Raw genomic sequence first — 27461 nt, 5'->3', positions numbered from 1 at the left:
CTCAGCCCACAGCTGATGCACAACTATGTCACAGGATTCAGCTCAAACTGCATCACCAGGTTTGTGATGACACAACAGTGGTTGGCCTTATCAAGAACGATGACGAGACAAAGTACAGAGTGGAAGTGGTGTGGCAGGTGGATAGTGTGAGAACAACATACGCTTGAACATGGAGAAGACAAAGGGAACCATTGTGGACTTCAGAAAGATGCCTAACGGACAATCTCACCTGGTCCCTTACTATGGCCTCCCTGATCACGGCGGTGCAGCAGTGTCTCCAGCTCCTAAGAAGATTAAGGCAAGCAAGGCCCCTCACCCCTCCTCAACCATCTTAACTGTGTTTTACAGGAGCACCATTGAGAGCATCCTGACAAGCTGCATCTCCGTCTGGTGTGGGAGCAGTCGAGCATCGGACCAGAAGCCCCTACAAAGGACTGTGAGTACAGCTGGGAGGATCATAAGCCTCTCTCTACCACCCATCGGGGACACTTATCAGCAGCACTGCACACACAGGCCCTTAATATAATTAAGGATCCCACCCATCCATCCAGCATCCTCTGACCTTCTACCATCAGGCAGGGGACTACGATGCGTAAAAACAAGAACTGTCAGGATGAGAAACACTTTCTTCTCCCAGGCCATTAGGCTTCTGAACTCCCTGCTGCATCGTATTTGAAGAGCTGCTGGTTAATCTGTTCCAGTACAATATTTAATATTAATGTACTTCAGTTTGTTATTTATGTGTGATTCATCCGTAGATTTTATCCGCACCTTCATAAGTTACCGTTTGTTATGTGTTCTACTGTGCTTTACACCCTGGTTTGGAGAAACGTTGTCTTGTTTCTATATACATTATATGTTATATTCATGTATATAGTTATGACAACAAACCTGACTTTACATTTCAAGAGGGCTAAAATATAAAAGTAAAGATGTAATGCTGAAACTTTATAAAGCACGGGTGAGGCCTCACTTGGAGTATTGTGAGCAGTTTTAGGCCCCTTACCTGAGAAAGAATGTGCTGACACTGGACAGGGTTCAAAGGAGGCTCACGAAAATGATTTCAGGATTGAGCAGCTTGTCATATGAAGAGCGTTTAATGGCTCTGGGCCTGTACTCACTAGAATTCAGACGATTGCGGGGTGACCTCATTGAGGCCTATCAAATGGTGAAAGGTCTTAACTGAGTGGAAGTTGAGAGGATGTTTCCTATGCTGGGACAGGCTAAGATTACATAGACTCAGAATAGAGCGACGTCCCTTTAGAACAGAGCTGAAGAAGAATTTCTTCAGCCAGGGAGTGGTGAATCTGTGGAATTCCTTGCCACAGGCAGCTGTGCAGGCCAATTCTTTATGTACAGTGCAAAAGTTTGGGCACCCCTGGTCAAAATTTCTGTTATTGTGAATAGCTAAGCGAGTAAAAGATGACCTGATTTCCAAAAGGCATAAAGTTAAAGATGACACATTTCTTTAATATTTTAAGCAAGATTACTTTTTTATTTCCATTTTTTACAGTTTCAAAATAACAAAAAAGGAAAAGGGCCTGAAGCAAATGTTTGGGCACATGGTCAGTACTTAATAACACCCCCTTTGGCAAGTATCACAGCTTGTAAACGCTTTCTGTAGCCAGCTAAGAGTCTTTCAATTCTTGTTTGGGGGATTTTTGTCCATTCTTCTAGTTCTGTGAGATTCTTGGGCCGTCTTGCATGCACTGCTCTTTTGAGGTCTATCCACAGATTTTCGATGATGTTTAGATCGGGGGACTGTGAGGGCCATGGCAAAACCTTCAGCTTGCACCTCTTGAGCTAGTCCATTGTGGATTTTGAGGTGTATTTAGGATCATTATCCTGTTGTAGAAGCCATCCTCTTTTCATCTTCAGGTTTTTTTTTTACAGATGGTGTGACGTTTGCTTCCAGAATTTGCTGGTATTTAATTGAATTCATTCTTCCCTCTACCAGTGAAATGTTCCCCGTGCCACTGGCTGCAACACAAGCCCAAAGCATGATCGATCCACCCCCGTGCTTAACAGTTGGAGAGGTGTTCTTTTCATGAAATTCTGCACCCTTTTTTCTCCAAACATACCTTTGCTCATTGCAGCAAAAAAGTTCTATTTTAACTTCATCAGTCCACAGGACTTGTTTCCAAAATGCATCAGGCTTGTTTAGATGTTCCTTTGCAAACTTCTGACACTGAATTTTGTGGTGAGGACACAGGAAAGGTTTTCTTCTGATGACTCTTCCATGAAGGTCATATTTGTGCAGGTGTCGCTGCACAGTAGAACAGTGCACCACCACTCCAGGGTCTGCTAAATCCTCCTGAAGGTGTTTTGCAGTCAAACTGGGGTTTTGATTTGCCTTTCCAGCAATCCTACGAGCAGCTCTCTTGGAAAGTTTTCTTGGTCTTCCAGACCTCAACTTGACCTCCACCATTCCTGTTAACTGCCATTTCTTATTAACATTACGAACTGAGGAAATGGCTACCTAAAAACGATTTGCTATCTTCTTATAGCCTTCGCCTGCTTTGTGGGCATCATTTATTTTAATTTTCAGAGTGCTAGGCAGCTGCTTAGAGGAGCCCATGGCTGCTGATTGTTGGGACAAGGTTTGAGGAGTCAGGGTATTTATAAAGCTTTGAAATTTGCATCGCCTGGCCTTTCCTAACGTTGATTGTGAACAAGCCATAGCCCTAACAAGCTAATTAAGGTCTGAGACCTTGGTAAAAGTTATCTGAGAGCTCAAATCTCTTGGGGTGCCCAAACTTTTGCACGATACTCCTTTCCTTTTTCTCGCTCTAAAATTGTACAAAACAAAAATAATACACTAATCTTGCTTAAAATGTTGAAAAGAATGTTTCATCTTTAACTTTATGACTTTTGGAGATCAGTTCATCTTCTACTCACTTAACTATTCACAGTAACAGAAATTTTGACCAGGGGTGCCCAAACTTTTGCATACCACTGTATACTTAAGCCAGAGGTTGATATATTATTGATTGGTCAGGGTATGAAGGGATATGGGGAGAAGGCAGGAGATTGGGCAGTGCAGACTCGATGGGTCAGATGGCCTAATTCTGCTCCTATTTCTTATGGTCTTGTGTTTAAAGTGGAGATTGATAGGTTTTTGATTAGTCAGGGTGTCAAAGGTCATGAGGGAAAGGCAGGAGAACAGGGTTGAGAGGGAAAATAAATCTGCCATGACAAGACACGATGGGCTAAAAGCCTAATTCTGCTTCTAAATCTTATGGTCTAGCAACATGGGAAAAATCGTTGTAGTTTCAATTACTTTCTCAAGGCCTATTAGGGATAGGCATTAATGTTGAGTCCACAACAATGAACACATTTTAAATTAAATAGTTGAAACGTTGGGAGCAGCGTACCTGATTGCACGTGTGACCAAGGAACAGATGGAGTACTTGGAGCCTGGTCTGTCCGGAGGAAGGCTGCTCACCCTGTACATTCTCTCTTCTCCCTGACCCAAAAATAGAAAGGACATCCAGTGAAGCTCCTTGATGCTGCGTCACGGCCACTGCAAACACACACAGAAATACAGACAGGGAACTCCCGCATTTAAATCTGATAAACCTGCAAGAGGTTTGCACAGAGAAGGCTCCTCTGGCTCTTTCAGTCACAATGCCCCAGCAACTCCATGAGCCTGAACAACCCCAACCTAATCACAGGATAACCTCAAGTTCAAAATAAACTTTATTATCAAAGTACACATGTCACCACATACAACCCAGAGATTCATTTTCTTCTGGGCATACTCAACAAATCTAAAGAATAACAACTATAACAGAAGGAATAAAAGACCACCCACCTTGGGCATTGAGTGCAGAACACAACAAAAGCAAATACAACAAAAAAAAAACGATAATAGATAAATAAGCAATAAATATCGAGAACATGAGATAAAGAATCCTTGAAAGTGAGTCCATAGGTTGTAGGAACAGTTCAGTGATGAGGCAAGTGAAGTTATTCCCTTTGGTTCAAGAGCCTGATGGTTGAGAGATAATAACTGTTCCACAACTTTTTGTAGGATTTTCTGTTCAAGGGCATTGGTGTTTCCATACCAGACTGTAATGCAGCAGGTCAATATACTCTCCACTACACATCTACAGAAGTTTGTCAAAGTTTTAGACGTCACACCGAATATCCGCAAACTCCTAAGGAAGTAGAGGTACTGACCTGATTTCCTCGTAGTTATACTTGTGTGCTGGGCCCAGGACAAGTTCACCAAAAAAATAACACCTAGGAATCTGAAGTTGCTAACCCTCTCCAATGAGGAGACCTCTGGTTTCCTTTCCTGATGTCTATAATCAGCTCCTTGGACTTGCTGACATTGAGTGAGAGGTTGTTGCTATGATACCATTCAGACAGATTTTCAATCTCCCTCCTATATGCTGACACATCACCACCTTTGATTCAATCTATGACATGGATGTCATCAGCAAACTTGGCACTCGAGCTCTGCTTGGCCACAATGACCAATTAACCTACGGACGTGTGTATACACAGCCCGATAAGGCTGTGCAGGCATATGAGGGAATTTGTACACAAATGAAACTGGCAAAGATGTCAGAGATAGAGCACGTTAACGAGTCGTGCGGCACAATTACAACCATGTGACCAATTAACCCGCTAACCTGTACGACTTTGGAACATGGGAGGAAACCAGAGCTCCTGGGGAGAGCCTACACATTCTACTGAGGAGGCAGTGACACCCTACGGAATGGCAACGGAACTGAACTCTGAACTCCAGACTCCGGGACACCCTGAGCTGTAACAGCGTCACACGAACCCCTACGCTACCACGCTATTGTTAGTAACACACACAACAAAACACTGGAGGAATTCAGCAGGTCAGGTAGCACCTATGCAGCGGAATAAAGATTTGATGCTTTGGGCTGAGACCCTTCATCAGATATGTTAGATCACACATCAGGTGAAGGGTCTCGCCCAAAACATTGACTATTCCAGCTTCTGCAGAATCTCTTGTGTTTATGCTTTGCTGTTGCTTGTATTGTCCTGCTGAACAAGCTGGGCAAACCAGACTGGCACCAGTGTGTGGTGGCACTTGTGGGCTGCCCGCAGCACATCCTTAGGTGTGCCCGTTGTTAACGCAAATGCCACCTTTCACTGTATGAAGTGCTGTACAGTACACTGCAAATGTCTCAAGCAAATATACATACAGCGAGGGCACCCAAAACCTTCCACAGTACTGTAATAATTTTAGGTATTGCATTGTACTACTGCTACCAAAAAAAAGATATATGTGAGTGATGATAAATCTACTGAGAACTGAGAGTGGGAAGGGAACAGGGAGAGGGAAGGGAGTGGGAAGCACCGGAGAGACATTCTGTAATGATCAATAAACCAATTGTTTGGAATCAGATGACCTTGCCTGATGTCTCAGGGCTGGGTGTGTCTGCACCCGCACCACCTTTCAACCCTGGCTCTCCTTCTTTGCCATCTCTCCCACACCCCTCCTGCGGCACTCCACCCTCAACATTCCCAACATCCCTTAAACACAAAATACCCTGCAGATGCTGGGGTCAAAGCAACACTCACAACAGGCTGGAGGAACTCAGCAGGTCGGGCAGCATCCGTGGAAAAGATCGGCGACGTTTCAGGCTGGAACCCTTCGTCCCCCAGCCTGTTGTGAGTATTGCCCCCACATCCCTTGCTCCCGCCAGATTTACAAACTCACTCTCTACTCCACGTTCACAAATACAGTGCTGTGCAAGTCTTAGACACCCTAGCTAGGTATATGTGCCTAAGACTTTTGCACAGTATCCTGCATAAAATAAATAAATCTTAATTCTGAACCTGAAATCTAGACTCTGCCTGAGTCAGAGCACTTATATTTTTATTTCAGATTTCCTGCATCTTGTGTGTGTGTCTTTAGTTTGGGCCTGTATTTAGCTGGAAGACAGCGACAAGATGTGCCCGGTGAGTCTGTGTTACAGGCAGATGAGGGAGTTTGTACACAGATGAAACAGGCAGAGAGATGTCAGAGATACAGCACAGTAACGAGTCATTACATCCACATGATCAATTAACCCCCAACCTGTACGTCTTTGCAATTCGGGAGGAAACCGGAGAACACCCACACAGTCACAGGGAGAACAAACCCCTTACCGACTCCTGTGGGAATTGAAACTGTTTTGCTGTCGCTGTAATAGCACGATGCTGACCGCCATGCTACCGTGCCACCCACCCTTCACTCAAATATAACCTCAGATATATGAGTGAATGTCGCTGCACATTAACATGATTTGCCATTGAGATTATAATGATTAGTACCACTAAACTGGTGCTATTAAAAGGACCAGAGATGGTGTGGTCCAGTTATTACTGACTCTTGACTAAACTGCCCTTTCTTTCTCTCCATATTTTGAAGATTCTTGGTCTGTGAGGTAATTTGAAGGTGGCAATCATTCAAGGCCTTACCCTCAACTCCCATGTCCAAATGACATACATAACCTAGAGTTACAGGGGGATGGGAACCAGATGGCCAGAACAATTAGTGGAGAGGTTGTTGAGGCAGATGTTACTAAGACCACAACAAAGTCAGGAATCAAAAGGCTGAGCATGGTGAGACTAGTGCCCTGAACCGTGTATATGGCTTGTTACAGACTAGAAGGGCTGTACTTTTCTGTGATTCTATGACTACTCTCTTACAAGGTTGCCAAGATTTGGCATTTTATCAAAAACTTTGAGAAACCTCTACTGCAGCCTGCTGGGTCACCTGGAGGAGGTTGTATGATGTTGAAAGACCCGAAACACCTGATGATTCTAGGAACATCACTGAAGATGTGTCCAGAAGCATCAACAGATGTATGTACACAGCTTACAAGGTTACAAAGATTTGGCATTTTATCAAAAACTTTGAGTAAACTCTACTGCAGCCTGCTGGAGACTGCACCACAGCCTGGTAGGGTCACACCTATGCCCTTGAAGAAAAAGTAATGGATATGGTGCAGTCCAGCACAGATAAAGCCTTCCTCATTACTGAGCACAGGAAGCAGCATCCATCAGGGACTCCCACAACCCAAGTCACGCTGCTGCCATCAGGAAGGTACAGGAGCCTCAGGACCGACACCACTAGGTTCAGTAGCAGTTATCACCCCTCAACCGTCAAGCTTTTCAACCAAAGGTGATAACCACTCAACTTCATTTGCCTCATCACTGAACTGTTCCCACAACCTATGGACTCACTTTCAGGAATTCTTTATCTCATGCTCTTGATATTTATTGCTTATTTATTTATTATTATTTTGTTTGTTACTATTTGTACTTGCCAGGGTTTGTTGTCTTTATCACACTCATTGTTTGTTTATTCATCCTGTGTGCAGTTTTTTTTCCCCCCATTGACTCTATTGTGTTTCTTTGTATTGTTACATGCTCAAGGAGGTCTGTGATTTCTTTTTGTGAGAATGATGTAATGGTCTTTTGGAGGTCACCTGATGTGATTTTCCCGCCGATGTGAGGTCACGTGATGACATGTGCACCACGGGTATATAAAGGGAAGACCCAGATGACGCAGTTAGTTTTTAGTTTGTAGATTTCCAGGTAGAACGTGCTGTGCCTCCGCTTCTTTTGCGTATTTGTTTTTTGTGACGCAGTTTCATTTTTAAAACGGAGTGTTGCATTCTGTTGCAAGATACAATATTATTGGACTGGAAATTCTTGCTAGATGTGTTATGTACCTTATTCCAGCAGTAGTGCGAGAGAGTGAAGACTTTATCGAAGTACAGGACCGAAGGATTGCGAGGAGTTGGCATCGTTCGGCAGTTTAACAGAGGATCGATCTTATTGAGTCTTCATTGAAGGAGTAGCGACCTGCATCGAGATAACTCTTGCCAAAAGAGAAAAGAGTTCATGCAAAGGTTTGCTCTCTAGAAACTAAGGTCAGTTGTTTTAAACTGTTTACTTTCGGCGTCGTGAGTCCATCGGACAGAACCAGCAGGAAAGTCACGTCTATGAAGAAATCCTTCTCCAGAGAAGTCTCTCCCAATTGAACGTATAAATCTGTTGGACTTTCGAATTTACCATTTTAAGAACTATATCTGACCTTATCGCTTAAAGACCTGCTTTTGCATTTAACGCTTTAAGAACCAGTGCCAAGTGACGATTTGTTGAACGGCTGCATAACGGTTAACTTCCGGTTAAGGTTTGCGTTTGTTTTTCTGTTTATCAATTATCCGTGTTTAATAAATGTTTGGTTGTTTTTATATAATCTGTCTCGATTGATATTCATTGTTGCCGGTTACGTAACAGTATCTAATTTGAAAGCCCACAGGAAAATGAATCTCAGGGTTGTATATGGCGACATATATTACTTTGATAATAAATTTACTTTGATCTTTGAAATCTCAATTTACCTTCCTTTGTACTTCATCCAAGTGACCATCCCACATGTGTAATACAGTGGATGGATTACACTGCCTGGCATCCACACAATACAGACTTTCCACCAGGAGGCAATGACGAATCAGAGGTGGAAATCCAAACTGGCTTTATTTTTAAACAAAAGATAAATACTAACTTTATTTGTCATATATACATTGAAACATACAGTGAAACGCATCATTTGCATTAAATTAACATGGATTTAGCTAGGCAGCCCAAAAATCTCACCACACTTCTGGCGTGAGTATATAGTATATAACCATATAACAATTACAGCACGGAAACAGGCCATCTCGGCCCTTCTAGTCTGTGCTGAACTCTTACCCTATCCTAGTCCCACCAACCTGCAGTCAGCCCATAACCCTCCATTCTTTTCTTGTCCATATATCTATCCAATTTAACTTTAAATGACATCATAGAACCTGCCTCAACCACTTCTCATGGAAGCTCGTTCACACAGCTACCACTCTCTGAGTAAAGAAGTTCCCCTTATGTTACCCCTAAACTTTTGTCCTCTAATTCTCAACCCATGTCCTCTTGTTTGAATCTCCCCCACTCTCAATGGAAAAAGTCTAACCACGTCAACTCTATCAACCCCCCCCTCATAATTTTAAACACCTCTATCAAGTCCCCCCTCAACCTTCTACGCTCCAAAGAATAAAGACCTAACTTGTTCAACCTTTCTCTGTAACTTAGGAGATGAAACCCAGGCAACATTTTAGTAAACCTCCTCTGTACTCTCTCAATTTTATTGACATCTTTCCTATAATTCGGTGACCGGAACTGTACACAATACTCCAGATTTGGCCTTACCAATGCCTTCTACAATTTCAACATTACATCCCAACTCCTATACTCAATGCTCTGATTAATAAAGGCCAGCAAACCAAAAGCTTTCTTCACCACCCTATCCACATGAGATTCCATCTTTAGGGCACGATGCACCATTATTCCTAGATCCCTCTGTTCTAAAGCATTCTTTAATGTCCTACCATTTACCATATATGTCCTATTTTGATTAGTTCTACCAAAATGTAGCACCTCACATTTTTCAGCATTAAACTCCATCTGCCATCTTTCAGCCCACTCTTCTAACTATCTTAAATCTCTCTGCAAGCTTTAAAAACCTTGAAAATATAGTATGCTCACAACTCACTAACCCTAACCTGTACGTCTTTGGAGTGAGAGAGGACACCCATGCAGTCACGGGGAGAACTTACAAACTGCAATTGGTGACGGCTGGTGTTGTAACAGCTTTGCACTAACCGCGATGCTACCGTGTTGCCCTTCCTTTTATCTACACTCTTCAGTCACCGGCCTGGGGTTCTCCGTCTCCACCCAATCGCAAACAGCACAGAGAATCAGCCCTGGGGGTCTTTGTTACCTCACTAGCAGACCAGGTCAGGCTGTTAAAGCTCAGAGCCACTGGATAACCAAACAGAAAGCACAACTTTGTTGATGGAAAGTTAGAACTCATTTACCTCCTCATCAGCGCATCCTGGCCAATAATGAGTGAAGTAGTTGTTCGTGGCATCGTGGGGCTTGAGAACAGAACCATCTCCTGGGTAAATTTCCACGGAGGTCACTGACCCAGCAATAACCCTGAAGAACCAGAAATTTGAACAGACTAACACCTGGAAGTCACAAACATCACTGACAGTATCTCAGTGCTTAAGTAGCAGACTGAACTTTGAAACAGTTATCTCGAGATGCAAGTTCAAATCCCACCTTGGCAGTTGCGAAATTGACAATCAAGTAAATCAGTTTTTAAATTTTATTATTTTTATTTACATTTTTTTAAATTTAGAGATACAGCACAGTAACAGACCCTACCAGCCTAACAAGCCCATGCCACGTGACCAATTAAACTACTAATCCGAACGTCTTTGGAATGCGCGAGGAAACAGGAGAACCCGGTCACAAGGAGAACATACAAACTCCTTGCAGACAGCGTTGGGAACTGAACCAGGGTCACTGCTACTATAACAGCATCATGCTATCTGCTACACCACTATGCCGACCCAAAGGTATCCAGGATTGTCTTCAAAAGCCACCCGTCATCTCTCTACAAGTGGGGGCACGGCATGGTAGAGCAGTGATGCTAATACACTGGTCACCGATTCCATTGCTGTCTATAAGGGGAGTTTGCATGTTCTCCCTGTGACTGTGTGGGTTTCCTCTGGGTGCTCTGGTTTCCTCCCACATTCCACAGATGTGCCGGTTAGTAAGTTAAATGGTCACATAGGCGCTGTAAGGGCCTTTAACCAGGCTGTATCCCTAAATAGTGGGCACATGGCCAAGTAGTTAAGGCACTAGGCTAGTGACCTGAAGGTCATGAGTTCGAGCCCCAGCCGAGGGAACGTGTTATATCCTTGAGCAAGGCACTTAACCACACATTGCTCTGCGACGACACTGGTGCCAAGCTGTATGGCTCCTAATGCCCTTCCCTTGGACAACATTGGTGTCATGGAGAGGGGAGACTTGCAGCATGGGCAACTGCTGGTCTTCCACACAACCTTGGCCAGGCCTGGAGTGAAGACTTTCCAGGCGCAGATCCATGGTCTCGCAAGACTAACGGATGCCTTAAATACGGTAAATCTGTTGGTCAATTAGGTAAATCACATTTTTTTAAATTACACACTAATAAACTGCAAGCTGTTGACTCGAATCAAACACAGACAATGTAGGAAGCAAGCACATCAGGCCGCTGAGGAAAAAGAAACAGAAATAGCCTTTCCAGTCAGGAACCTTTCTAGTCGCCATAAGAGGAAGATGTCATTAAAGCCGGAAAGAGCAGAGGGAAGCTTAACAAGAGTTTTAACAGGACTGCAGGACTCCAGTTATAAGGAGGGACTGTATAAGATGGGGCTTCTTCCCCTGGAGCAAAGGAGACTGAGGGGCATAGATAATGCGAATGGTCACGGTCCTCTCTCCCCAGGGTGGGAGGCAAAAACTAGAAGGCATAGATTTGGGTTGAGGGGGGAAAGATGTAGAAGTTCAAAGTTCAAAAAGTTCAAATTAAATTTATAATCTAAGTACATACATGTCACCATTTACAACCCTGAGATTCATTTTCTTGCTGGCATACTCAATAAATCCAATAACCATAATAGGATAAATGAAAGATCCCACCAACAGGGCAGACAACCAGTGTGGAAAAGACAACAAACTGGAAATAGAAAAAGAAACAAAAAAACAAATAATTATTATAAATAAATAAGCAATAAATATCAAGAACATGAGATGAAGAGTGCTTGAAGGTGAGTCTATAGGTTGTGGGAACATTTCAGTGATGGAGCAAGTGAAGTTGAGTGTCATTATCCCCTCTGGTTCAAGAGCCTGATGGATGAGGGGTAATAACTGTTCCTGAATCTGGTGTTGTGACTCCTGAAGCTTCTGTATCCTTTACTTGTTTGGCAGTAGTAAGAAGAGAGCACGATCTGGGTGGAGGCGGTCCCTAATGATGGATGCTGGTTTCCTACAACAATGCTCCATGTAGATGTCTTTAATGATGGGGGAGACTTTACACATGATGAACTGGCCCATATCCATTACTTTTGGTAAGATTTTCCATTCAAGGGCATTGGTGTTGCCATACTAGGCTGGGATGCAACCAGTCAATATGCTCTCCAGCAAACATCCACAGAAGTTTGTCAGAGTTTTAGATGTCACACCGAGTCTTTGCAAACTCCTAGGAAAGTAGAGGTGCTGCCATGCTTTCTTTGTAGAACGTGCTGGGCTCAGGAAAGGTCCTCCAAAATGATAACACCGAAGAATTTAAAGTTGCTGACTCCCTCCACTTCCGATCCCCTGTCTCATGGACCCCTGGTTTCTTCCTCCATAAGTCAATAATCAGCTCCCTGGTCTTGCTGACATTGGGTAAGAGGTTGTTCTTGTAGCACCACTCAGTTACAGTTAGGTTTTCAATCTCCCTCCATTATGCTGATTTATTATCACCTTTGATTCTGCCTACAACAGAGACCTGACCTGAGGGACAAGTTTTTCCACTCAGAGGGTGGTGGGTATGTGGAATGAGCTGTCAGTGCAAGTGGTAGAGGCAGGTATGATGACAGCATTTAAAAGATATTTGGACAGGTACATGGATAGGAAAGGTTTAGAGAGACATGAAGCAAATCACTCAGAGGGTGGTGCGAGTGTGGAACAAGCTGCCAGCAGAAGTGATAGATGCGAGTTCAACGCAACACTTAAGAGGTTTGGCTAAGTACATGGATGGGAGGGGTATGGTCCAAGTGCTGATCAATGGGACTAAGCAGAATGAGTTAGGCATGGAGTAGGTGGGCTGAAGGGTCTGATTCTGTACTGTAGTGCTGAGTAACTCTAAATGGGACTACCTCAGGTAGGCAACTTGGACAGCAGGGACAATATGAGGTGAAGGTCACTATAGCTCAACTGAATAATTCTGACATAGGGCCTTGGTCCTGAAACATTAACTTCTGATTCTGCTTCCAGAGATGTTGCTCAACTTGCTGAGTGTTTCCAGAAATTCCTGCTTTCCAGCGTGTGCAGTTTTTAATTTAAATATTGATTTGAACCAATGGTCTGATGTGGTCCTGGCCTGATCTTGAGCACCACCTAGTGACTACAGTAATAAAAAGATAGGCCTAGTGGCTTCACATCTTGTTCACTCACAGACATAACTGCCAAGATTAGCATGTACCAATATCCTGCACAAATTGAGGGAAAGCCGCTTTCTTGGCATGGTCAAGCTGGTGGAAAGTCAATATTAACTGAATGTTGAGTTGAGTGTGGTGGGTCTGTAATGTCCTATGCTCTATGTCTACCTTCACGATGTTCAATAGTGTTAATGCCATTCCCCTCCACCCCACCAACTGGAGGTCATTGGTAAATTGAACTTTAACATTACTAAAGCAAATCAGACTCTTGACTCTTCAGAGATTTTCTGTTTACTACAAATCAGCCTGATGAAATATTTTCCTTCTGGCACATGAGTGTGGCCTCCTGCTTGACTGGCACCCCAAGGACCCACTTAAACATCCATTCCACCACAATAGCTTTCAGATTTATTTATCACATGCACATCAAAACATACAGTAAAGTAAAATGCGCTGTTTGCGTTAACAACCAACACACTCAAGGATGGGCACCCGTATGGGTCTAGCTATGGCTGCCTTTTTGTTGGCTTTGTGGAACAATCTAAGTTCCAAACCTATTCTGGTAACTGTCCCTCACTCTTCCCTCGCTACATCGACGACTGCATTGGCGCTGCTTCCTGCACGCATGCTGAGCTCGTTGACTTCATTAACTTTTGCTTCCAACTTTCAACCTGCCCTCAAGTTTACCTGGTCCATTTCCGACACCTCCCTCCCCTTTCTAGATCTTTCTGTCTCTGTCTCTGGAGACAGCTTATCTACTGATGTCTACTATAAGCCTACTGACTCTCACAGCTATCTGGACTATTCCCCTTCTCACCCTGTCTCTTGCAAAAATGCCATCCCCTTCTTGCAATTCCTCCGTCTCCGCCGCATCTGCTCTCAGGATGAGGCTTTACATTCCAGGACAAAGGAGATGTCCTCCTTTTTTAAAGAAAGGGGCTTCCCTTCCTCCACCACCAACTCTACTCTCAAACGCATCTCCCCCATTTCACGCACATCTGCTCTCACTCCATCCTCCCACCACCCCACTAGGAATAGGGTTCCCCTGGTCCTCACCTACTACCCCACCAGCCTCCAGGTCCAACATATAATTCTCTGTAACTTCCACCACCTCCAACGGGATCTCACCACTAAGCACATCTTTCCCTCCCCACCTCTCTCTGCTTTCCGCAGGGATCGCTCCCTATGCAACTCCCTTGTCCATTAGTCCCCCCCGTCCCTCCCCACCAATCTCCCTCCTGGCACTTATCCTTGTAAGCAGAACAAGTGCTACACATGCCCTTACACTTCCTCTCTTACCACCATTCAGGGCCGCAGACAGTCCTTCCAGGTGAGGCAACACTTCACCTGTGAGTCAGCTGGAGTGATATACTGTGTCCGGTGCTCCCGATGTGGCCTTTTATATATTGGCGAGACCCGATGCAGACTGGGAGACCGCTTTGCTGAACATCTACGCTCTGTCCGCCAGAGAAAGCAGGATCTCCCAGTGGCCACACATATTAATTCCACGTCCCATTCCCATTCTGATATGTCTATCCACGGCCTCCTCTACTGTCAAGATGAAGCCACACTCAGGTTGGAGGAACAACACCTTACATTCCGTCTGGGTAGCCTCCAACTTGATGGCATGAACATTGACTTCTCAAACCTGCTAATGCCTCACCTCCCCCTCGTACACCATCCGTTATTTATTTTTATACACACATTCTTTCTCTCTCTCTCCTTTTTCTTCCTCTGTCCCTCTGACTATACCCCTTTCCCATCCTCTGGGCTTTTCCTCCCCTCCCCCTTTTCCTTCTCCCCGGACCTCCTGTCCCATGATCCTCTCGTATCCCCTTTGCCAATCACCTGTCCAGCTCTTGGCTCCATCCCTCCCCCTCCTGTCTTCTCCTATCATTTCAGATCTCCCCTCCCCCTCTCAAATCTCTTACTCACTCTTCTTTCAGTTAGTCCTGACAAAGGGTCTCGGCCTGAAACGTCGACTGTACCTCTTCCTAGAGATGCTGCCTGGCCTGCTGCGTTCACCAGCAACTTTGATGTGTGACACTCAAGGATGTGCCGGGGGCAGCCTGCAACTGTCACCACATGTTCCAATGCCAACATAAAATGCCCAGAATGCTTGGCAGAACAACACAGAATACAACGAAATAGAGCACAGCAAGCAACAAAACAACAGTAGAACAAGTCCCATTCTACACACACACAGACCTCCAGCCTTTGGTCAACATAAGCAACAGCCACACAAAAAGGCAACTTTGGGTGCCGTTGTAGCACAGCGGGTTAGTGCTACACTATTAAATTGTGGGGCAAAGTTTGAGGTTCAGTTCCGGTGTTATCTGTAAGGAGTCTGTATGTCCTCCCTATGAACTGCATGGGGTTGCCCTGGGCGCTCTGGGTTCCCACCACAGTCCAAAGATGTACCGGTTAGTAGGTAGTTGGTCATTGTAAATTGTCCCGTGATTAGGTCAGGTTAGGGTTAAATCTGGATTGTTAGGGGTTGCTGGGGTGGCGCAGTCTGAATAGGCAGAAGAGACTATTCCATACTGTATCGTGAACAAATCAATAAATTAAACGAGCCCCTTTCCACCCACCCCCTCACACACACAGATCTCCAACTCTAACACTCAACATACCACAATGAAGTGGAAACAGCCTTGTTAATGCAGCGTCATTTCAAGTCCCTAGTGGTTCTTACCTGTAGACTACCCCTTGGTACCAAACCACTTTCACTGGCTCTGAACACAGGCAGCTCTCGAGGTCCAGAGCTCTCAGACCTGGCACGTTTCTGTATCGCCACCTGGGAGCAGAAACAGCAGTCACTATCGACCGGCCGGCATCGTAAATCACCAGCAGTCACTACCGGCCGGCATCGTAAATAACCAGCAGTCACTATCGACCAGCCGGCATCGTAAATCACCAGCAGTCACTACCGACCGGCATCGTAAATAACCAGCAGTCACTATCGACCAGCTGGCATCGTAAACCACCAGCAGTCACTACCAACCAGCATCGTAAATCACCAGCAGTCACTACCGACCAGCCGGCATCGTAAATCACCAGCAGTCATTACCGACTGGCATCGTAAATAACCAGCAGTCACTACCGACCGGCATCGTAAATAACCAGCAGTCACTACCGACCAGCCGGCATCGTAAATCACCAGCAGTCACTACCGACCAGCCGGCATCGTAAATCACCAGCAGTCACTACCGACCAGCCGGCATCGTAAATCACCAGCAGTCACTACCGACTGGCATCGTAAATAACCAGCAGTCACTACCGACCGGCATCGTAAATAACCAGCAGTCACTACCGACCAGCCGGCATCGTAAATCACCAGCAAGCAAAGGGAATTGCATCACGAACACTATTGTGATAGTCTAAATGTTGGTGACTACCAAAGAGCTTTCCAAGAAATGTTCTGCACAGTTAATGATTTTCTTACCTCTTCATTAATTGTGGTCTGACAACTTAGAGACGGTGTCGTCACCAATAATAAAACAAAATAACTGGATGCAGAATGCACGCCTCAACTCAAACACACTTCACTTGTGCACAGAGATCAGCAGGGCCCCTGTCACCCACACTATTCTGAATTCAGAACAGAAAAATGCCACCTTTATGCACAATTAACTGGGAGTTACAGATACTGGCCATTTGGTAAACTCTGTATGTTTGAATTCTTTATTTGCAAGCTCAATCACCATTGACAATACAGGTGTTAAAATCAATAGAAACTACAAGCTGACAACTAACGATACTTTGAAGTTAGTAAAGGCTGTTTCTTGCCTGGGTTGTCTGTACTCTCTGTGCCTGGATATTATGGTAACCCTTGCCTTACCACAACTTCCACAATGGTAGGCTGCCATCCACATGATACTGAAGCTGGTAACAGTATCCAGACTGGTTTTAACATGGCTAAGTATGGGAATTAGACAATAACACACACCCTCTCCATTTCAAACTTCAGCCTGTACAGCAATTCCAACAACCCAAGAGGCACAGCCTGGTCTACCACGGGCACATGCCTCTCCACCTCTGACAGCATCTACATGAGATGCTGCGTCAAGGAGATATGTGAACGATAACCACCAACTGGCCCACGCCGACCTCTTGCCATGCAGGAGGTACAGAAGCCTATATTCAGGAACAGCTTCATCATCTTCTGTGGAACTCTAACCCCACCATATCAATGGAACAGTGCCTGACTAGCAGAGACTTGTCTTTGATAGTCTTGCTTTTGCAGTCTTTCCCTCGCTCATCCCTCTATGTAATAATTTTATGTATATTTTATGTTCTGTATGTTATCTTTGCCTCCTCACTCCAACCTTGAACTGATTCCACAACCAAAGACTCTTCATCTCATGTCCTTGATATTTATTATTAGTAATTTTTGTATTTGTGCAGTTTGTTTCTTTTGCACTTGTTTGTCCGTCCTGTTGGGTGTGGTCTTTCATTGATTCCATTGTGTTTTTTGGACTTACTGTGTATGCCCACAAGAAACACATGTCACAGTTGTTTATGGTGACATACATGTATGAGCAGCTGGTGCATATCACAACTGGTTGTGTGACCACTGACACCAGGCAGACAGTCTCTGAAGAGTATTGATAATGGCTGGGGTCACCCGTCTTGTAAAGACACGGCCCAGAAGATGGCAATGCAAACAACTACATAAAAATTTGCCAAGAACAATCATGGTCATTGATAGATCATCATGCCCACATCATACAACACGGCACATGATAATGATGATATCTACTTTAATAATAAATTTACTTTGAACTTTGTGCTTGTCTATGATGCTGTTGCAAGTGAGTTTTTCATTGTACCTATCCACGGGACAATAAACTCGACTTGAGAGAGAGCACGCACCATCCTGGAGAAATAAAGGTATACTTTGCCTCTGCCCCCAAACGCCTACAGCCCCTTACAGACAGGGTGTGGTAAACAGCTACGAGAACCTACCTGTGAAGATGTGGGGCTAGGCAGTGAAGAGGCAGTGAACTGCGAAGGACAGTTGTCACTTCTGGCACTGCAGCAGGCACCAGGATGCCAGGACTGCCCGCGTGGTCACCCATCCCACTTGGGTCTGTTGATTTATCCTGCTGGCGATTATAGTGAAGTGCCAGATGCAGAGGGTGCCGCCATTCTGGTGGGCACCAGGACACCGTGTGGTGCTGAACCACCCAGGTGTACTGGTACATGTACTTGGAATGGATCCCTGTTGGCCCACTGCCCTCGAGGCGTGAACCACGGGGACGAGTGGCTGCTGAGGCTTCACTCTGCAGACTCTGGGCTCTCGTCTTCGAAACTTTGTGCCCCGAAGTCAGTCCTGCGGGCTCCATGTTCTCCTGATTTTTGTAATGCTCATCACTCTGTGCTGAGTCCAGTTTAAGATGGGACTTGCTCGGGGCAGACTGGCTGACTCGTGCCAGGAAATCCACGGTGAACTCATGCCGAGATGGAGATAAGTGGAGGAAGGCGTAACCTCCCAGGGAGCAGACTGTAACCCGACCATCGCCAGCAACTGTCACCGCACCTTCACTACTGGCACCGGGCCACCTCACTTTGGAAACGTCATAGAACACATTCTGCAAAGGCACAGGAAAAGAGCAAAAGTTTGAACAGATATTAATCAGAGGAGAAAAAAACTTGTATGTACACACAACACACATCAAAGTTGCTGGTGAACGCAGCAGGCCAAGCAGCATCTGCAGGAAGAGGTGCAGTCGACGTTTCAGGCTGAGACCCTTCGTCAGGACTAACTGAAGGAAGAGTTAGTAAGGGATTTGAAAGGGGGAGGGGGAGGGGGAGATCCAAAATGATAGGAGAAGACAGGAGGGGGAGGGATAGAGCCAAGAGCTGGACAGGTGATAGGCAAAAGAGGATACGAGAGGATCATGGGACAGGAGGTCCAGGAAGAAAGACAAGGGGGGGGGGGGAGACCCAGAGGATGGGCAAAAGGTATATTCAGAGGGACAGAGGGAGAAAAAGGAGAGTGAGAGAAAGAATGTGTGCATAAAAATGAGTAACAGATGGGGTACCAGGGGGAGGTGGGGCCTTAGCGGAAGTTAGAGAAGTCGATGTTCATGCCATCAGGTTGGAGGCTACCCAGATGGAATATAAGGTGTTGTTCCTCCAACCTGAGTGTGGCTTCATCTTTACAGTAGAGGAGGCCAGTTGTCACAAGGAAAGATCATACACGCTGAGATCACTATTAATGTGATAGTGGACAGTTTAACACCGTAAGATCTAGGAGCAGAATAAGGCCATTTGGCCCATCACACCTGCTCCACCATTCCATCATGCCCAATTATCATCTCTCTCAATCCCACACAGGGAGCATTTAATGTCTCTAGGTCAGTGCTCAGTGGGGTTCAGAAGGATGATGGGGATCTTTTCAAGGTTCAATTTTATTTGTCACATGTACATTGAAATACAGTGAACAGCACTGCTTGCGTTAACTACCAACACACACACGGATGTGCTGGGGCAGCTCACAAATGTTGCCACACACCCCAGTCCAACACAGCATGCCCATAATGCTTGGCAGAACGACACAGAGCACAAGAAGCTACAAACAGCAGCAAAAACAAGCCCTGTTCCTCCCCACTACCCAGACATACACAGTCCCTTAGTCCCAGGACATGGACTGGGGCCTGCAGACTCGGTTCTGCCAACTTCCACACCTCTGCTTTCATTTCAAGCCACTGAAAGGCCTGGATAGAGTGGACGTGAACAGGGCGTGTGCATCAACAGGAGGAAATAGGATCTAAGGGTGCAGCCGCACAATAATGGGATGTCACTTCAGAAATGAGATGAGGAGCAATTTCTTCAGCCAGAGGGTGGTGAATTTGTTGCCACAGAGGGCTGTGGAGGCCAAGGTCAGGGGCGTCTTTAAGGCAAAGACTGAAAGGTTCTTAATTGGTAATGGAGTCAAGGGTTATGGGGAGGGGGAGGAGGAAGTATTGCGTTCAAAAATAAAATCAGCCATGATTGAATGGTGAGTAGGTCGATGAGTTGAATGATCTTATGGATTGCAAACACCACCCAATTTGTACCATTGGGTGTCCTGACCAGCTGCATTACCGTTTGGTACAGGAACTATAAGGCATCTGATACCAAGCACCTACAAAGGATTGTGAGAATTGCTGAGAGGATCATTGGGGTCTCTCTTCCACCTATGATATTTATCAGGAGTGCAGCCTACACAGAGCCCTTAGCATTGTCAATGATCCCTTCCATCTGTCCAGCAATCTATTTAAAGCCCTACCATCAGGCAGGAGATACTGTAGAAATTAGGACCAGCTTCCTCCTCCAGAATGTGAGACTACTGACCCCCCTGCCAGCACTCAGGTCTCATCACGTATGAAGCGGCAGTAGTGTTACACTGTTCACTTTTTAACTTGTCTCATAAATGCACCTTATTATTTGTTAATTTATTTGTGGTAACATCACTGTATGTGTTATGTATGCAAGTTATATGTACTGTGTGGTGCACCTTGGTCCGGAGGAACATTGCTTCGTTTGACGGTACACATATACATGTGTACGGTTGAATGACAATAAACTGAACTTGAAATAAAGAACTCTCATGAATGACACGGAGAAAATAAATTAATATTCTGTGTTCAGTCTTTATTTGTTAGATAAACTGACGAAGCCAAACAAGAAAGCCAACGTTTCTATGATTGATCTTATGAAAAAAATTACTGGTCTTATGTAACACACAAGATGCTGGAGGAACTTGGCAGGTCAGGCAGCTTGTTGAGTTCCTCCAACATTTTTTATGTTGGACTGAATTTCCAGCATCTAGAGAATCTCTTGCATTTACAACTGGCCTTTGGTGCAATGTACTATTCCGAGTCTAGTGCAGCAAGGTGCTGTGCGTGTTTACTGTGTGGATTATGGTTCAGGGAGATTGATCATCAAGGAGGTTGCAGAACTCACCAACAGCTTGTCTGCAGTGATCAGATCTGCGGGGAGGTAAGGCCGTGAGGCAAACCGATTCCTGAATTCCAGTGCATGTAGCACTTGCTCCTAAAAGAAAAACAGTTAGCACAGAATACTCAGACAATGCTTGCACGTAAAACAAAAATGGTGGAAAGTCAGCACTTACTGTGAAAGACCATAAGACAAAGGAGCAGGAGTAGGCCATTCGGCCCATCGAGTCTGCTCCGACCTAGTACACAGAAGAGGAACAGGCCATTCAGCCCACATTGTCTATGCCAAGCATCATGGCAGGTTAAACTAATTCTATTCTGCCTGCAGATGATCCTTATTCCAGTATTCATAGTCAGAGAATAAAGGATAAAAGTTGGGTTGTCAGGGTGCGATTGTACAGGAAGCTGGTGAGGCTGCACCTTTGGAGTATTATGTTCAGTTTTGGTTGGTCTGCTGTTGGAAAGAGATTATTAAACTGGCAAGAATGCAGAAAAGACTTACATGCATGCTGCCAGGACTTGAGGGACTGAATCATAGGGACAGGTTAGGACTTTATTCCTTAGTACATAGCAGACAGTGAGGTGATCTTATAGAAGTGTATAAAGTCACGAGGTGCATAGACAGGGTGAATGCACTCAATCTTTCTCCCAGAGTTGGGAAGTAAAGAATGAGAGGATATAGGTTGAAGGAGAGAGAGGACATTTTGGGCTAAGAGTCTTCATCCAGATTCCTGTCCAAATTTACTTCAAATCTGTTTAATTGTAAAGTAGGTTATAGTCATGACAGTTGCTAACAGTTGCAAGGCTTTGAGAAAGCAGAAGTTGGCTGTCCCACCTTGTAAGTGCTGATGACGAACGGCGTTCGCTGCCGGATGCGGCAGCTACTCTGCAAGGGATGCAAGTTCTGTGTAGGACCCTTCTCAATCACAAACTCCGACCCGCAAGGAGAGAGCTGCAGGCTGGAGCCATCTGTATACTGAACTTCCACAGAGTCATCCTCGTAGGCGACCATCAGACTCACCAAGGCCATGGCAAACCAGACACAGCAACAGGGGCGTCCGCTGAAAAATTATTCCCAACACACATTGTTACACAGTTAATCCTGCAGTTAAAAGTATACAGTGCTTATAATAACATCTACAGAGACATAGAGCACTAAAGCACAGAAAAAGGCCCTTTGGTCCACCTTGTAAAAGCCGAAATGTGATCCTGCCTAGTTCCATAGACTCACACCCTGACCATAGCCCTCCATACCTCTTGTATCCAGACTTCTCTTTAATGTTCCAAAGGAACCCACATCCACCACGTCTGCTGGCAGCTCGCGCCACACTCTCACCACCTTCTGAGTGATTAAGTTCCCACTCATGTTCCTCTTAAATATTTTGCCTTTCACCCTTAACCTCTAGTTCCCCACTAGTCACTGCCTGCCATTCTGAAAAGGTCCCGTTTATTCCCACTCTTTGCTTCCTGTCTGCCAACCAATTCTCTATCCACATCAATACCTTACCCCCAATACCGTGTGCTTTAAGTTTGCACACTAATCTCCTGTGTGGGACCTTGTCAAAAACCTTTTGAAAATCCAAATATACCACATCCACCGGTTCTCCCCTATCCACTCTACTAGTTACATCCTCAAAAAATTCTATGAGGTTCGTCAGACATGATTTTCCTTTCACAAATCCATGCTGACTTTGTCCGATGATTTCACCGCTTTCCATCACATCTTTGATAACTGACTCCAGCATTTTCCCCACCACCGATGTTAGGCTAACCGGTTTATAGTTCCCCGGGTTCTCTCTCCTTCCTTTTTTAAAAAGTGGGGTTACATCAGCCACCCTCCAATCCTCAGGAACTAGTCCAGAATCTAAAGAGTTTTGAAAAATTATCACTAATGCATCCATTATTGTACAAAGAACTCAAGCCTTTTGAAAACAATTTTATAGACATTGAACTAATTTCTATTTTTATGAGGGGGGCACTGTAATAGTGTAGAATCCACAGAACGGTGCAGGATAGCAGATCACCAAATGAACTACTACTTAAGAGAATACTTTTCCAAGTTCAAAGTATGTTTATTATCAAAGTATGTATAAATCATACAACCTTGAGATTTGTCTGTTTACAGGCAACCACAAAGCAAGAAACCCAAAAGAACCCAATTTAAAAAAAGAAACACCAACACCCAATGTGCAGAGAAGAGACACAAATCACGCAAACAATAAAAGCAACCAAGAGTATTCTGAACCAAACCGGGTCCATAGAGCAGTCCCCACAGCTTCAGTCTCAGTTCATTACACAGCAGGCCGTTGCCGTAAAGCTTGTAAACACAAAGCCTCACCACTGCAGAGATAGGAGTAAATGTTGCGGCAGAGTGAGCAGAATCAGTCTGACCCTCACCTCCGGAACTGACGCCCTGCCTTTTCAGTCTCTCTGGGCCAGCATTTAAACCGCCCAAACACCGGATCGCAGCCCCCAGCCCGCACAAGAACCCCGGCCCTGCCGCAGCAACAGGCTCTGGACCTCTACCCCACTGTCCAGCCCGAGGCCATTCTCAATCTTTCCAAATTGACTCTCTATCCCCCTGGACCCCACTCACCCCTTCATGCCCCCCACCCGCATCTCCCTCCTCCCCGCTCTCTCTACTCCGGGAACCACGCACCCATCCCTCACCAAGGACCCCACACACACCTCCCTCCCCCCCGGTCTCTATCCCCACCCCCAGGCTTCACTCACTATTGTCCCCCCACTTTCTCTTCCCCCCACAAGGACCCCACTCACCTGTCCCTCCCCCTGCATCCCACTTACCCTTCCCACTCCCGCTCTCTATCCCTCCCCCTGACCCCACTCACCCGCCAGTCCCTCTCACTCTCTTTCCACCCGGATCCCACTCACCCTCCCTCTCCCTTGCTCTGGATTCCTTCCCCCCTCATCCTCTATCCCCTAGATCCCTCTCATCCTGCACCCCGAATCCCACTGACCCCTCCCTCCCTCCAGACCCCACTCACCCCTCCTTCTGAAACGTTAAGAAGTTAGCATCTCGTAGGCCTCTTGTGACCCTGACTATTTTGTAAGAGTCATAGCAAGCTAAGACGTTAAAAAACAGAGAAGCACAAATGTTTTTTCATAAGATCAGCTAAGCGCGTAACATCATCCTTTATGTGACCTGTACTTAATTTCAGTTCTTGCTTAGAGTAACTTGTATCATTGCTTAATTAATTGCTGTAAGAGACATACTCTGCTTTGTACTCACTATAGCACCTGCAAGATAAGCATTAAAAGGAATGGCTGTTTCAAGGACAGGAGGCTTTGAATAAGCCAGTGCCAGTCTGTATCCAGGCATAGTGGCAATTAAAACTGTTACACGAACAATTTATGGCTGATAAAGCTAACAATATCTGTACAGAAACTAACGGGGGTGAACCCACATGTATTTCTGTCTGTGACTGCATATGTATAAAAAGAGCTGTATTTGCCTTAGAACCGGGAGACCCCCAGAGCAGTCTAAGAGATTGCTTAAGGAGGGTTCTCTCTAGTAATTTGATAATAAAGAGTTAAAGTTACATTCACTGTAGTACATGGTGTCTTTGCATCGGAGAGATCAAAAGAAGTTTACAACACTTCCCCTGGACCCCACTGACCTCTCCCTCCCCTCCGCACCCCGGACCCCACTGACCTCTCCCTCCCCTCCCACCCAGACCCCACTGACCTCTCCCTCCCCACCACAGACCCAACTGACTTCTCCCTCCCCTCGGCACCCTGGACCCCACTGACCTCTCCCTCCCCTCCGCGCCCCGGACCCCACTGACCTCCTCCCCTCCGCACCCACTGACCTCTCCCTCCCCTCCGCACCCCACTGACCTCTCCTCCCCTCCGCACCCCACTGACCTCTCCCTCCCCTCTGCATCCCGGACCCCACTGACCTCTCCCTCCCCTACACCACCCCGGACCCCGCTGACCTCTCCCTCCACACCCCGGACCCCACTGACCTCTCCTCCCCCTCCCTAGACCCCATTGACCTCTCCCTCCCCTCCCAGACCCCGGACCGCACTGAGCTCTCCCTCCCCTCCCCCCCACTCCGACCCCACTGACCTCCTCCCTCCCCTCACCACCCCGGACCCCACTGACCTCTCCCTCCCCACCCCGGACCCCACTGACCTCTCCCTCCCATCCACATCCCGGACCCCACTGACCTCTCCCTCCCCTCCGCACCCCAGACCCACTGACCTCTCCCTCCCCTCCCCAGACCCGACCGCACTGAGATCTCCCTCCCCTCCCCCCACCCCGGACCCCACTGACCTCTCCCTCCCATCCGCATCCGGACCCCACTGACCTCTCCCTCCCCTCCGCAGCCCGGACCCCCACTGACTTCTCCCTCCCCTTTGCACCCCGGACCGCACTGACTTCTCCCTCCCCTCCCCCCCGGACCCACTGACCTCTCCCTCCCCTCCGCACCCCGGACCCCACTGACCTCTCCCTCCCCTCCCCGGACCCCACCCTCCCTCCCTCGGCACCCTGGACCCCAATGACCTCGCCATCCCCTCCGTGCCCCGGACCCCACTGACCTCTCCCTCCCTCCGCGCCCCGGACCCCACTGACCTCTCCCTCCCTTCGCGCCCCGGACCCCACTGACCTCTCCCTCCTCCTCCGCGCCCCGGACCCCACCGACCTCTCCCTCCCCTCCGCGCCCCGGACCCCACCGACCTCTCTCCCCTCTGCACCATGACCCCACTGACCTCTCCCTCCCCTCCCCAGACCCTATTGACCTTTCCCTCCCCTCCACACAATGGACCCCACCGACCTCTCTCTCCCCTCTGCACCATGGACCCCACTGACCTCACCCTCCCTCCCCACCCCGACCCACTGACCTCTCCCTCCCCTCGGCACCCCGGACCCCACTGACCTCTCCCTCCCTCCGCATCCAGACCCCACTGACATCCTCCCCTCCCCACCCCGGACCCCACTGACCTCTCCCTCCCTCGGCACCCCGGACCCCACTGACCTCTCCCTCCCCTCCGCATCCCGGACCCCGCTGACCTCTCCCTCCCCTCCCCAGACCCCACTGACCTCACCCTCCCTCCCACCCCGGACCCCACTGACCTCTCCCTCCCCTCGGCACCCCAGACCCCACTGACCTCTCCCTCCCCTCCGCATCCCAGACTCCGCTGACCTCTCCCTCCCCTCCCCTCCCAGACCCCACTGACCTATCCCTCCCCTCCGCACCACGGACCCCACTGAACTCTCCCTCCCCTCCGCATCCCGGACCCCACAGACCTCTCCCTCCCTGCCCCTCCCCTCCCCAGACCCCACTGACCTCTCCCTCCCCTCTGCACCACGGACCCCACTGACCACTCCCTCCCCTCCCCACCCCGGACCCCACTGACCTCTCCCTCCCCTCCCCACCCCGGACCCCACTGACCTCTCCCTCCCCTCCCCACCCCGGACCCCACTGACCTCTCCCTCCCCTCCACCCCCCACCCCGGACCCCACTGACCTCTCCCTCCCCTCCACCCCCAGACCGCACTGACCTCTCCCTCCCCTCCCCGCACCCCAGACCCCACTGACCTCTCCCTCCCCACCCCACCCCGGACCCCACTGACCTCTCCCTCCCCTCCCCACCCCCAGACCCCACTGACCTCTCCCTCCCCTCCACACCCAGACCCCCACTGACCTCTCCCTCCCCTCCCACACTCCAGACCCCACTGACCTCACCCTCCCTCCCCGACCCGGACCCCACTGACCTCTCCTTCCCCTCCCCCCCACCCCTGACCCCACTGACCTCTCCCTCCCCTCCATAGTCATAATCATAGTCTTACTTTATTGATCCCGGGGGAAACTGGTTTCCGTTACAGTTGCACAATAAATAATAAATAGTAATAGAACCATAAATAGTTAAATAGTAATATGTAAATTATGCCAGTAAATTATGAAATAAATCCAGGACCAGACTATCGGCTCAGGGTGTCTGACCCTCCAAGGGAGGAGTTGTAAAGTTTGATGGCCACAGGCAGGAATGACTTCCTATGACGCTCTGTGCTGCATCTCGGTGGAATGAGGTTCTGGCTGAATGTACTCCTGTGCCCAACCAGTACATTATGTAGTGGATGGGAGACATTGACCAAGATGGTATGCAACTTGGACAGCATCCTCTTTCAGACACCACCGTCAGAGAGTCCAGTTCCATCCCCACAACATCACTGGCCTTACGAATGAGTTGTTGATTCTGTTGGTGTCTGCTACCCCTCAGCCTGCTGCCCCAGCACACAACAGCAAACATGATAGCACTGGCCACCACAGACTCATAGAACATCCTCAGCATCATCCGGCAGATGTTAAAGGACCTCAGTCTCCTCAGGGAAATAGAGACGGCTCTGACCCTTCTTGTAGACAGCCTCAGTGTTCTTTGACCAGTCCAGTTTATTGTCAATTCGTATCCCCAGCTATTTGTAATCCTCCACCATGTCCACACTGACCT

General features: G+C 47.2%; 1 protein-coding gene across 2 annotated transcripts in view; it reads right to left on the bottom strand.

Annotated features, from left to right (window-relative positions):
- Window positions 1-23537, bottom strand: part of c5h5orf34 (chromosome 5 C5orf34 homolog) — a 44848-nt gene extending 21311 nt beyond the window's left edge. Inside the window, exons 1-6 of one of the 2 annotated variants that reach the window (XM_072257534.1) lie at window positions 21825-23537; window positions 20997-21086; window positions 18012-18637; window positions 15739-15840; window positions 9891-10011; window positions 3375-3466 (exon numbers count right to left, since the gene is read on the bottom strand). In XM_072257534.1, the coding sequence (XP_072113635.1) occupies window positions 3375-3466; window positions 9891-10011; window positions 15739-15840; window positions 18012-18637; window positions 20997-21086; window positions 21825-22019 (1226 nt within the window). In that variant the 5' untranslated portion in view covers window positions 22020-23537. The remainder of the gene's footprint in view (window positions 1-3374; window positions 3467-9890; window positions 10012-15738; window positions 15841-18011; window positions 18638-20996; window positions 21087-21824) is intronic. The other variant, XM_072257535.1, reaches the window with a different exon arrangement.
- Window positions 23538-27461: the final 3924 nt, after the last annotated feature.

The sequence above is a fragment of the Mobula birostris genome, chromosome 5, assembly GCF_030028105.1.
Source record: "Mobula birostris isolate sMobBir1 chromosome 5, sMobBir1.hap1, whole genome shotgun sequence".
NCBI lineage: Eukaryota > Metazoa > Chordata > Chondrichthyes > Myliobatiformes > Myliobatidae > Mobula > Mobula birostris.
This window is presented reverse-complemented; position numbering and strand designations above follow the sequence as displayed.